This window comes from Cuculus canorus, chromosome 1 (genome assembly GCF_017976375.1).
Source record: "Cuculus canorus isolate bCucCan1 chromosome 1, bCucCan1.pri, whole genome shotgun sequence".
Classification (NCBI taxonomy): domain Eukaryota; kingdom Metazoa; phylum Chordata; class Aves; order Cuculiformes; family Cuculidae; genus Cuculus; species Cuculus canorus.
In genome coordinates, this window is record NC_071401.1 from 149,126,608 (window position 1) to 149,140,168 (window position 13,561).

The window sequence follows — 13,561 nt, forward strand, 5'->3', positions numbered from 1 at the left end:
TAATATTAAGAAATAATAAAACTGGAGGAAATGAAGTGATAGTAAATGAAAACAGAAGACCTAGAGTTACGCGGAGTTTTTCCTTGAATTCTTCTTGTTACTCTTTTCGTTGCATTTGCTTCGTGTTACAGTTAGATTCCGTGCACTGTTAGCCTTGCATAGGCAAGAGGGAGTCACTTTCTCTCCATTGAACTCGGTCAAGTGCTGCTGTAGACATGTGTAGGTGCAGAGTGAGATGAGCTTGTGTTGTCCTGCTCATTTCCAGGGAATGGAGTTTTGCAGGGAATTCTACTATTTATGCCAATTCTCTCACAAAGTTTTTTTTTACTTACTGTCAAATTTTGTCTTAGTTCTTGAATTCTGGGCAGTTTTCTCCAGAAATACGGTGTTGCGAGGTTTGCTCATTGTGATCTTACTGCTTAGGCTAATCTGATGTTTCTTTGTTTTTCTCTTCCCCTCTTTATTTAGATGAAAGATCTTTGGAGCAGCAAAATTCTTCCCTTTTCTCAATGAACTCAAAGGTGCACCAAAGCATATCAGCCAGCAGGACAGAAATTACTTCAGCAAAAAGTATTTTGGAGTCCCAAGAAAGTAATTTCCTTCAAACGATTTTATCATCAGTAACTACTCCCTCTGATGTGACTTTATTTAACCAAGAAGAAATGGTCAGGATTTCAGAAGGGAGAAGTACACCGTTGGTAGATGTCTCCATATCAAGCAATGAGGCATTCTTAAGTGACGAGTTTATTAACTCATTTCCAAAGGCACAGTGGACTCCTCCACTGAAGTCTTTTGCAGTTTTAACAGATCATCACTCAGTTAATACAGTAGAGCCACCAAGAGAAGTATTAGAAACCGTGTTGCTAACACCTTCATTATCTGCCCTTTTTTCACCATATATTATCTCAAAAACAACACAGCAAAAGACTCCGTTGAGTGCTGTCCCTGAACGCAATAACACTCTTACAGAATTGAAGCCTTTTGTATTACATAGTGAAATGCTAACTGTGAGCAGAGACTTGTCATTGTACCCTCCAAATACAGCTATGTATTTCACTTCCATTCCTTCAGATACAGGAGTTGCAGTACAGGAAAATATCAATGCAAGTTTAATTGCTCTGCCTTTTGGGGCTGCTTCAGAAGGATCTCCTCTTTATCTCAAGCTGATGGATAAAAATGCCCCTGTGATCCCAGATGCCACAGAACAAAGTTCAGACCTATATGGTGATGTTTACGGAGATGAGACTAGCAGGGTATCAGAAACTCTTAGTCTGAGGACCTACCCCAGTCCAAGCATTCCCTTGGCCATGCCAGCTTCAGCAGCCAGTGCTGAGCCTGCTTTGTTTCCTATTAGTCTTCCACCTGCATCTTTCCCGCTTCACTCAGCTGATGTTTCCACAGACTCTAATATGGTTCTTAATGCCAGCCTGTTTACACATGAATTCTCCAGTACAACACCAAATTTACCTGCCAGTTCAGAAAAAACAAGTCAATCAGAGCTTGTCAGTGAGTTCATGAGTCCAGTGCCTTTCACGAGATCATACAGTTCTTGTCTGTATTGTGACTCAGTTTCACTTCTGCCAGAAGCAGGTTTTTCCCCAGAACATGATGTGGGCTCAGGCGACTATGTTGAAACTTTGTCCATCAAAGCCTCTGAAGTACAAGGCATAACTCCATTTACAACTATAATTACTGATGGGTATGACTTAGAGGAGCCTACACCTGAGATTTTTGATACTTCCTTTCCATCAAGACCAGTTGTTTCCTTTTCTTCAAGACTTGCAGAAATCCCTGATTCAAGCATGTTTTTATTAAGTTCTTTGAACTCTGCCCTTGATACTGGAACACCTATAACAATTTCTTCTTCTTACCATCAGCTCCCTGGAGGAACATCACTGAATATCTCTGCTGTCCAGTTTTCCCTCCCTGTTCTGGAAACAGTTTCATTGACACCCAGCATTCACGTAGAAATTCCTGGCGCCACCACCTTTCTCTTTGACTCTACTTTCATCCTGAATGAGCCAGTAGCATCGTTTGCAGTCAGTCGTACAACTTTGTTGGAGTCACCAGAATTAATGCCATCCAAATCTGTATTTTTGCTTGACAAGACATCTACAAAGGAGGAGCCATCTTCAAATACATCAGATTTTCCACCCAGTCTTTTATCAACACCATTTCTTATTGAACCTAGCTACTTGTCTTTATCATCAGTCATGCTAGATTCTTATTCTGTCATGCAGAGTGACTTATCAACATTCTTACCTCAGATCTCGTTGACTGGGACAGCAGTACTTTCTGAGGATGTATCCAGCTGTGACTTTGCTGTCATTGTCAGCTCTGCCACCAATGCCGAGGTTTCTCAGTTCCCTCTCAGCCAAACATCATACTTTTATTCAAATGCATCCTCTGTTCCAGATGCACATGTTCCTGAAATGAGACCAACATCAGATTTTCCCTCTGAATCATCTGTATTTCTGGAAGCAACCTCAGTATTGCCAGTGGGCTCTGAAGTCATATTTACCTCAGCTGTTACAGGAGCTACCTCTCAGTTGGAGCCTTCACTCTCCACTTCTCACTCTGTGGTTCCTACCCTGGTGCTCCCCTCTTCTGACACTCGGTCTGTTACCAGCAGCATCTTGCTCAGTGAAACAAATTTGGTCTCTTTGTTTACTACCTTTCCAGCAACTCCCGTCTTAAATGTATCTTCATCTCTGCTCTCAACTGCTCTGGCTTCTGATGAGGATATTGGTGCTACAGTTAACCCAACACTGCTTTTAACATCTCGCAGTGAGGGCAGTGCCCACACATCCTATCCTCCTGCAGACCCTGGCAACCAGACATCACATGCAGACACCAGCAGTGTGATGGCCTTTCCTACAGCATCTCTGTTTGTGACCACATCATTTTCTCCCACGTGGTTTCCTCCGACTTCTAGCCTACCCACGGGTTATGAAGTTCCAGCAGGAAGCAGTATAACTGCTGCTACTGATGTATCGACTATTTCCACCACCGTCTCCACAACCACTTCCACCAGTGCTACAGGCAGCCATGGCACGACTGCTGCAGTCACCCCAGGGACATTCTCCTCCACCCCTCTGGTGACCACTACTCCAACTGAACCTGTGATCATAACTTCTGCTGTGACTGCTACCAGGCAACCTTACGTCTGCGATATCACAGTTCCTGATGCTTACCTAGTCACTGCAGGTAAGAAATTCTTAACACTTTTTCTGAAGCTACTGCAATGTGTGACCCACTAGCTAAATTGCAGGTGTTGAATTAGCTAAGTGAACCTTTTAAATATATATAGTGTAAATGTATATAGACAAACATCTGTAAAAGCATTGATTTATCATTTAGTCTTGAAAATAATAGAATTCACTTGAATGCAATCTGTTATGGTAGAGTTATATATGCGTTACACTGCACAGAGAATGAAATTGTCTGCTAAAATTGCTGATGCGTATATACAAGTATACTGAATTAGAGGCTGCTTTATCATTTCATGGGTTGTAAATTAATGTTACTGTCATGGTACTGTGCTGCCAAACTGTTAAATGTTCTGACTGAGTAAGTTTCTCCTTTCAGTTGTTGCTGCCGTTTGTAAAAAAAAAAAACCCGCATGTGAGGTAATGTTATAATATGAAAGAGGAGAGTTGGTTTGAAAAATGTTTGGGTTTCGTTACCGGTTTTATAATTTTACCGTACTAGCTTAAGTTTGTATTTTCCCTCCTCCCATACTTACTTCAATTGGATTTGATGTGTTTGTAACCTGAAAAAGTGACATTAGTGTATTTCAAAATTAGTTATCTCAGCATCTGTGTTTGCTTTTTTGGTGTTTTCCTACCTCTTCCTAGCTTGTTAGCAAAACAATACCAGTGAACTAATCCAGGGCAACTGCAGAAGTGCTGCATGTTCTGTGGAAGGCAACACGTTTTGACTTTAAGATTTACTTGTAATATGTAAAGCAAAATGAGTATTATCTCATCCTCCAGATATGAAGGTAATCTGGCTATGCTCGTGATGAAGAAAATAGATTTTTGAACCTGTAATTTCAGTAGTTTAGTAGGCAAGTTACTGATGGAAAGTAAATGCAGGATGACAATATGACACTTCTTAGTTGTTTCCTTGGCCATAGTCACAGTCAAGTGTGACTGTAACAGACATGATAACCATAGGGATATGGGGTTTTCAAAGCAGTTTCTTACTCTTTGGATATCCCTATCAGTAATTAATGTCACGTTTGTTTACTTTTTATTTAAGAGAAAAGGAGATGCGTATTTTTGTGGCTTTTTTCTGACCTCATCTGCATTCCATGTGTTGCCTACCAAACTGTGTTGTGACAGCAGGCTCTTCCGCACCAGTCAGACTGAATGTGCTGCAACTTTCCTATCCAATTTGAATGCCTCAGTCGTTCTTTAGAAGATTCTTGTGCTAGAATGGTAAAGACATTAGTCATGGAAAAACAAAATTAGAGAGAGAAAGTAAAGGTGGTGTTCCTTAAACTGTATGTACAGTCACTTTTTAGGGTACAGTCACACCTTAACCTGTTTCCTTGTCCATCATCTTATCTGTTTAATGCAATTGACCTCATTGCCTGCTTTCTCATGCATTCCACAACTGAAAATGCAGCTTTGAACCCAAACCCAAGAGATTAAGCTAAAGTGTATTTACTGACTGACGTTAATTTTCAGTGCTGGCCCAAAGAGCTGTTCTACAAAATGTCAGTGAATCCATCAGAGAAGTGCTCAGAGTTCAGTTCAGGCGAACAGTAGAGATAGAGGTAAGTGGTACTCTTTGATCTATATAATACAACAGTTGATTTATTTTACTGGCTAAAACAATTATTTAAAAACAACTGATATGGGAGGTTTATTCTAACTGAAATGTTAGTTGTGTTTTGTTCTTTTTTTAATCTGAATATGACATTCAACTTTCTTACTTTCAGAATATCACTTTCTAGGACAGACCTGTCTTGGTTTTGCCAGAGGTGAGCAAGCAGTGCCCAGCCTCTACTGCCCACCCTCCTTTGGCTGATGAATTGAAACGGAACTGAAAAGATATTAGCCCTCTATTTAAAAGTTGTTTCTTCTGCTAGCTGATCATACACTTTGCAACTTAAAACAAAGACTCTTGCACCGCCTTGTGCTATTTTGTGTTGTAAGTGAGGCCATCAATACAAGGGAAGTGGTGGAATCTCAAATAGAGAATTTGGCAGATGAGAAAGATGGGGAAAAAATCAGGTGTGCAGTGCTTAGATGTTATTTTTAAACCTTCAAATAGGTGTAACTCCTGTCCTTCCCCCACTCACAGGGCTAAGAATGGCTGCACTCTTGTTTTTTTCCCTGAAAGTTTGCTCTGCTTTGATGTTCGAGGAACCATTTTTGAACAATATTTCAGTGTTGTTGCCTAACCTCCAAGTGAGTGTCTGGTTGAGATGAAGTTGAAATGCTCTATGCCACCTCCACCCCCTCTTTCTCAAAACCTCTGTGTGAGAGAAAAAGACTGTAGAGGTAGTTTGGAAGTAACTTTGTTGTATAATCAGGTACTTCAACACTGGGAAAAAAAATGAAATGTTTTAATGAAATTACAGGTGGAGGTGGAGGTTCAGCTGCACTTGCAATTTTTCACACTGCATTCATCCATCCCAGCACCACATGATCTTGCTTTGGGCCTATGATCTCATTTTGAATTTTGAATGTAACTTGAGTTCCTCCATGCCTAGAATCCCGTGGTGCCTTTAACTTCAACTTGGCTGTCTGTGTGGGGAAACAGTGTTTGGATAGCTCCTGTCATAATCACTGAACTTAGTAATTAATAACTCCTGTCTGATGTTTGTGAACATACCTCTCTACTACCCAGTCAGGATAGGAGTGTTAGGAATTTATGCCAAACTTCAGCCACTGTGAGCTGCCAGTATAAATTAAGTTTAGTTTAGGTCCTTTTAGCAATACCTGCCCATGAGCTTTTTAGGGGTTTTGTATATTTTTCTTCTGGCTTGTGAATTGTACCTTCAGGTTGTGCAAACTAGCATAGTCAAGTAGAAGTCAAAAGTTCACGACGATAGAGCTACACTAATTTTCAATGACCTTCTATGCCTCAATAATTTGGAAAGGCTTACTCTTTTAATAGTAACAGCAGTAAGACAGAATCTGTTGCTAAATATTTGAAGGTTGATTGGAGCCAACGTTTTGTATCATGCTTCTTTATATTTTTGCCATTTAAATTCTTTCCTTTCATGCCCACTGTTGCCTTGTAAAGCTCTGAATAGGCTATTTTGCCCCTAAGGATACTCAGAAGCAACTGTTTTTATAAATGATGCAGCTAGTCCAGCTTCATTCTTTGCAAATTCTTTTTTATCAAAAGGAGAAAACATCTCTGTGGAATCAGTTCTACTTACTTGATGCTAGAATGCTGCTATCGTGTTCTCTTTGTGATGCCTTGGGTATGGGGTTCACACTAAAAATAATCACTACCAAATGTCTTCACTTCTAACAGTGAAGTACTAAGAAACCTGTTATTTTAAATGTATGTCTATAGTGTTGGCATGTTTAATGGTGAATTAGTGCAAAATTTTAAACAGAATTAATCTATTTTTGCTAAACTTAAGTCATCACACAGACCTGACTTGCTCGTTGAGAGTACCCAGGAACCATGTGTACATTTGGAAGTTCTGGTAAAGCAGTGTACTTCTCTAAGCTGCTTTTTTACTCTTTTTCGTAATACAGCTCACAGATGTTGTTCCCTTGCAGTGATGTAATGCACAGTGAATCTGGAGACAGTCTTGTTAAATTTAACTTCGTAGTAATGTATGCATGGAAAAATAAATTCCATGGCAACAATGAATAGCACTGCTGCTTTAAGCACTTTCAGTACAAAGGTTTGACACTGAAAGGAGAATTAAAAGGGTGGGGTTTTTTCCAACTTTGTCAGTTGAAACTTTTGTCTCTGCTTCTTTATTATTTTGAACATTTCAAGTTGCTGAAGTGGGAAAAAAATGGAGGCAAGCTTGAGTCCTGCCTAATGCAAAAAACTTCTGTCAGTTTTTTCCTAGCAAAACTCCTTATAGCAAAGAAAGAATAACCTAAAATTTTAAAGTTCTTTCCAGTTGGTCTCAACGTATTGCATCTGCAAAAGAATAAGACTCTTTTGTTTCCATAATTGCAATTTTTGTCAACTTTCTCTAATGTAAACCTTATGACACTTGGGTAAGATCCATTATACAATGTTCCCTTGATTTAGCCTTGTTGCACTGGGGTGTGAAATAAAATAACGTTGGCAGTGACTTGCTGCCAGGACCCCTGGTGCCATTAAGTTAATGCCAACCGGAAAAAGCTTTTTGCTAGCTTTATTTGTGCTTGGAAATTTTATCATGCAGTATAATGTATACATCAGCCACTTTGTTCCTGTGTTTAATATGGATTTTTCCTTAGCATATTAGTTTCCATAATCCAAAATTTGTAAATCTCTGCCTTCAAAGGAAGGTGATCAGTTCACTGTCAGGCAGTTAAATACTTCTAAAGATACCACTCTGTTAACCTGTGCTGGCCTCATTGCAACTCACTGCTGCTGAAACTCTGGCAGGTACTGTTTAGGTGTGTGAAAATGATGAGAGGATTGTTGCCTTAGGATCCTAATGTGCGTAGAAGCAGTAGCTTTGTTTCGTTTTTAAGACCTGTGAGCCTTTGTAGCCCATCTTCAGGAAGTTAAATGCTCTCTGCAGCCTCTTTACAGAAAGCTTAATAAGGTAGTAGTGAGGAAATTGGTTCTTTATGCATTCTGCCAGATGTTTACATAGCATTATACAGTGAGATGTAGGCATGGATTAAACTGTAGCAAAGGTACATTCAGTCAAATATTTCAGATGACAATAATCAATGTTAGGGAACCTGGGAACTACCGACCTGTCAGCCTCACCTCTGTGCCTGGGAAGATCATGGAACAGATCCTCCTAGAAGCTATGCTAAAGCACATGGAGTACAGGGAGGTGATTAGTGGCAGCCAGAATGGCTTCAGCAAGGGCAAGTCCTGTCTGACCAACCTAGTGGCTTTCTGTGATAGAGTAACCATTTCAGGGGACACAGGAAAACCAACGGATGTGATCTATCTGGACTTCTGTAAAGCCTTTGACACAGTTCCCCCCAACTTCCTTCTCTCTAAATTGGAGAGATACGGATTTGATGGGTGGATTTTTCGTTGGATAAAAAATTAGTTGGATGGTTGTATTCAGAGAGAAATGGTCAACTGCTCGATGTCCAGATGGAGATCCATGATAAGTGGTGTCCCTCAGGAGTCTATACTGGAACTGCTGTTTAATATTTTCATCAGTGATATAGACAGTGAGACAGAGTGCACCCTCATCAAGTTTGCAGATGACACCAAGCTGAATGGTGCAGTTGACACAGTTGAAGGACAGGATGTCATCCAGAGGGACCTGGACAAGTGGGCTTGTGTGAACCTCATGAAGTTCAACAAGGCCAAGTGCCAGGTCTACACCTGGGTTCGGGGCAATCCACGGTTTCAGTACAGGATGGGGGATGATGTGATTGAGAGCAGCCCTGAGGAGAAGGACTTGGGGGTGCTGATTGATGAGAAGCTTGCCGTGAGCCGGCAATGCACACTCACAGCCCAGAAGGCCACCCCTATCCTGAGCTGCATCAAAAGAAGCATGGCCAGCAGGGCGAGGGAGGTCATTCTGCCCCCTTTATTCCTCTCTTGTGAGACCTCACTTGGAGTATTGTGTCCAGTTCTGGAATCCTCAACATAAAGATATGGAACTGTTGGAGTGGGTCCAGAGGAGGGCTACAAGGATGATCAGAGGGCTGTAGCACCTCTGCTTTGAGGACAGGCTGAGAGAGCTGGGGTTGTTCAGTCTGGAGAAGAAAAGGCTCTTCTCCATAAGAAAAGGGAGACCTTATAGTGACCTTCTAGTACCTGGGGGTGGCATACAAGAAAGCTGGGGAAGGACTTTTTACAAGGGCATGTAGTGATAGGACTAGGGGGAATGGCTACAAATTGGGAAGGGGCAGATTTAGACTAGACCTAAGGAGGAGTTTCTTCATGATGAGAGTGGTGAGGCACTGGCAGAGGTTGGCCAGGAAAGTTGTGGCTGCCCCATCCCTGGAGGTGTTCAAGGCCAGGTTGGATGGGGCCTTGAGCAGCCTCATCTAGGGCGAGGTGTCCCTGCCCATGGCAGGTGGGTTGGAACTGGGTAATCTTTAAGGTCCCTTCCAATCCAAACTATTCTATGATTCTATGTAACTGTCCTGGAAATAGACTTGAAACCTCTAGGAGCTGGTTGAATGGACAGCTACGTTTGTGAGATGTTAGAGCTGTGCCGTGAGGAGCTGTTCTTTGTGAATTAAGGGTTAAGAACTGTGCTTACCTATCCTAGAAAACTTTGCAAAATTCTCTGTGAATTAGGTCGTCAACAGCATCATGCTGGCATGGCTATATTATTACTGTCATCTGAATTGGGTTTTAGAGAGCGAACTGTAGACAACCCTACAATATTTTAAGCAGACATAGCTATTGTTTTGACCTATAGTGGTTCAAGTCTATGTACCTCAAAGTTACATTTAGAAGGTTTTTTTAAAAATTTCTGTTCTTGTGGAAATGCAGGTGCTTTTCTCCTGCAGTGAACTACAGAAGGGAAACAGTGTTATCTATTAAGGCAAAAAAGTTGATGTAAAATGCCAGGGAGGCATTTGTGGTGGGCTGCTTTCATTGCATCTATAGTGCACTGCAACAGGTCAGAGATGGTTGCAGCTGAGTTAGTTATCAGAGGTTACTTTTTTGTCTGAAATACTTAGCTGTAGTGCATAAGTATGTGCTGGCTACACTAGGCCTCTCTTCCTCAGCGTATATGACATTAGAAATCACCAGCAAATTGTCACTGAGCTTTCTAATTCTCCGTTTCCTCTTTTTCTTGCCTTTTAAGTAGTCTCCTTTGCAAGTAATGAGCAACTTTCTTTTGGCATGGCATTATAACAACTGTTATAACTGCTTTTTCCGTTTGACAAACTGAAGATGCAGAGATCACTTTGTAGTGACATAAAGGGATAAAGCTTCATATAAGAGGAACTGTAACGGCTGTGCATATTATTTGCATCGAGTGAATTTGAGTTCTGTGGGTCTAAATCCATTTAAAATAAAAGCTGAACATCGCATATATTTGTGGACTAAGGAAGAAGAAAGGAATAGTAGAGCAGCATAGATTATTTTTTTCATTTCCTTCTGCTATGGAGGTAGTTTCTTCTGGTGAAGATGATGTCTCTGAAATGTATGTTTTTTAGAGAACAGGAAAGAGCAGATTGCTGTCTCCTCTAGACAGGAGCTGCTATCCCTTTACACTCTTGCAGAAATACCAGTAAGGAACACGTGGGTCACAATTTAAGTAGCACTGTGATTTTCTATAAGGCTAATCATGAAGTTGAGGGTATCTAACATATCCCTTCACCAGCACAAAGCCTGCAAGGTGCTAACGTCTCTTGACCGAAGTGCTGTACATTTATCAGAGTCTTTGAGTCTCTGGTTTAGATATTTACTTATTTGTGAGGCCATCATGTTGGTCAACTCACAGTATTTTAGTGTGACTACCTTAGGCAAATATAGCAAACTGGAGAAATAGACCAAAGAAGAAAGAAAATTTTGGGGAAACAAGCGTCCTTGGTATTGAGAGAGTTTTTCTGAAGGAGGGAAGACACTGCAATATGTTTAAATAAATAAAAGCCATCAGTTTGTTCTTACTTAGGTGACAGAGAAATGGCGGATAAGAGGGTCTGCATGGAAATGTTCACCTAACTTTATATTTAACTTAGAATCCAATTTCTGTTACACAATGACTGAGGCTCCTCAGGGTTTTTAAGAGGACTTAAAGTCAGGAGGTAAACTAGAAGAGAGAAATTTTATTTGTGGTAACTATGCTGAAGTATGCAGATAGAAGTGTTCTCTGGAAGAAAGCATTCTTAAGTGTGATCATTATGTCAATAAAACACAGGTTAATGTGTATTTTGCTCCTTGCATATCATGTAAATTGTATAGGATGTATTCAATCTGTAGTACATGGCTGAAATGCAGAAGCTATGTGAGCAGTTCAGCGAGTAACTGGCGATTTTGTGGGGGAACTCTTGTGCACTTCAGGGCAATGCAGGACAGAGGGAGTGGTACTATACTAGGATGTGATAAACCAAGAAGTGTTGAGATTGGTGTGTTGTACTGAAGAGATTCCAGTAAGTGCATCTAGCACAGGGGAGTTGCCTTTCTGATGCACTGGAGCAGAGGCTGCAAGGTATGGCACTTAGTGTTTGTCCTTCTGCTCTCTCGGTGAGAAATAAAGGTTATATTTTCCTAGCTCTTGATGATTTGGCTTTGAAAAGCATTAGACTAGGTAGGTCTAAAGTGTTGCAAATTTTTGCATTGAAGGTGTATTTTTATTCACACTGAAGTTTTTTCTTTTTCTTTTTTCCGTAGGTTTATAAAATCTCCCCCAAATTTGCTTTCTTGGTGACATCCGGTCCTTTTGTTTACACGGCAGTAGCTGTCATAAATGTGCTTGTTAACAGCAGTCTTCTTCGTGGAGAGGCCCCCGTGATTCTCTCTCTGCATCCTTCCTTTACAGTCCCAGACAACAGATTCCAAGTTCAGACAGGTGAGTTCTTTCTGACATGAAGAGGAGGAGATGTAGATTTGTATTGTTTCACACTTCTTCACCTGTGATTCAGTGTGCAAGGTTGAGTCAAACCCCTGCATTCTGCTGCTGTGAATCAGAATTCTTAGTTGGTTGTGAAATACTTGCCAGATCCATGGTTGAGAGATGATAAATTGTAAATGGTAAACCCCATCATTTCATGATTTTTTCAGGAAATTTTTTTTGGCACTTCGCAAAATAGGCATGCTCTTTTTCTTGCATCAAAAGTTGAGAAAAAAAAAAATCTGTGAAACATTTAGTTATAAAATCACAGTGCAGCTTGAGTCAAATTCTGAATTATGTTTATCTTAGATGCTACATTTTGGAATTGTAATAATTGTAGGAGAATTGGGGAGCATTAGGATTGATTGGTCATGTATGATGTGAGCAGGAGGATTGCTCATGTAATACTTGGCTTTCTGTGGTAGCTGTATGGCAGCAGTTTGTGAAGTCTATGGCTACCAATAATCTAAACTAAAATATTACCCTCATAATAGACTTAGAGAGTCAGTGGTATCATTTAAAATCTTCTTCAGGCACTATTTGCATAACAAAACCACTTGTCTTGTTGGTTGACTGTGTAATGAGGTAGTGAGAGGGATTGAGTATATAAGCAAAGAGTTAATGAATGTCAAACATGGTACTTTTGTTCAGGTACGTTTCATGTGTTGTTAATAACTGTAGGGTAAGATATCACTTCTTTAATTGTCTTCACATGATGTGATGTCTTTTTGCAGTGCTTAACATGGTTATGTAGATAGTAGACATATTTTCTGTCCTTGAACCTTGTATAACATTTCTGCTAGGGTCTGTAACCTAATTGTAGCATTTCTTTAGTAAGGCTTTATGAGGAAATCCACAGATGCGCATGTGGTTAAGGTCTATGTGTCTGCTCATGTTCCTCTACACTCACTCTTTTTTCCCTGTGCTTGCTTTATCTCTCCTTTCAAAGACTTTAAGGTGTTTGTATCTAGATCTAAAGGATTGTTTGATAATTGTTTTGAAAGTGCTAGACAGATACTAATGTATATTAATGGACACAACATGCGGTCTTTTAGACAAGCTAAATACTATATTTCAGGCTAAAAGAAAAAGAGATTTGTTGCTTTTTTCCTTAAAATTTTAATTGATCTGTTGGGTACTAAGAATTTCATTGTGGCTTATTTACTGTTCAAGTTCTATAAAATTAGCCACATATATGCAGTGAAGGCCTTTCAGTATGCCAGAGGAAGCAGTGGGTATTCTGTCACTAATTTCTTATCATAATCTAATTAATGCTGCAACAGAATTAATGAGTAGAGAATTTACTGCACTAACACAAAATGCATTCATGTGTTTTTACCCAGTGTTTCACAGAATATGCCCCGATTTCCATGAAAAAGCAATAGCCCTGTAGATTCCCTTGTTTGTTTTGTTCTTTCTTGAGGAAGCACTTGTCTGTATGAATGACACATATGCTTTGCCTTCAGTACTTCAATTTGTGCCTCGGAATATGGATGTTGGGTTCTGCAACTTCAGCCAGCGCATTGAGAAAGGGCTGACGATGGCATTCATGGAGGTGAGCAAACACCAGGAGTTCTACAACTTCACTGTGCAGGTAAGAAGATTAGACTGTTTTGTATTTGTCCTTTTTTCTCCTCACCTTTGGTTGTCCTGTATTTCATCCAGCCATTGAGTTAGGTGTTAACTGGCTACCACTTGCCATCTAGATCATGTAGAACAATGAGGCTTTGTCATGAGGTCAGATTCCTCCCCCCCGCTACAAAATTATCTGGCACCACATATCCCTCTGGTTTCAAGCTTTTTGTAAAAGTTATCTAAGATGATAATTTATATCTAAAAGCATTACTGAATATAAGGTTTATAGTTTTT

The 13,561-nt window shown here is 40.2% G+C and overlaps 1 protein-coding gene across 2 annotated transcripts in view; it reads left to right on the forward strand.

Moving 5' to 3' along the window:
- KIAA1549 (KIAA1549 ortholog) overlaps positions 1-13,561 on the forward strand; it is a 151,610-nt gene that overhangs the window by 70,567 nt on the left and 67,482 nt on the right. For both annotated transcript variants that reach the window (XM_054071280.1, XM_054071269.1), the window contains exons 2-5: positions 469-3,207; positions 4,695-4,783; positions 11,473-11,650; positions 13,159-13,286. In XM_054071280.1, coding sequence (XP_053927255.1) covers positions 469-3,207; positions 4,695-4,783; positions 11,473-11,650; positions 13,159-13,286 — 3,134 coding nt within the window. The remainder of the gene's footprint in view (positions 1-468; positions 3,208-4,694; positions 4,784-11,472; positions 11,651-13,158; positions 13,287-13,561) is intronic.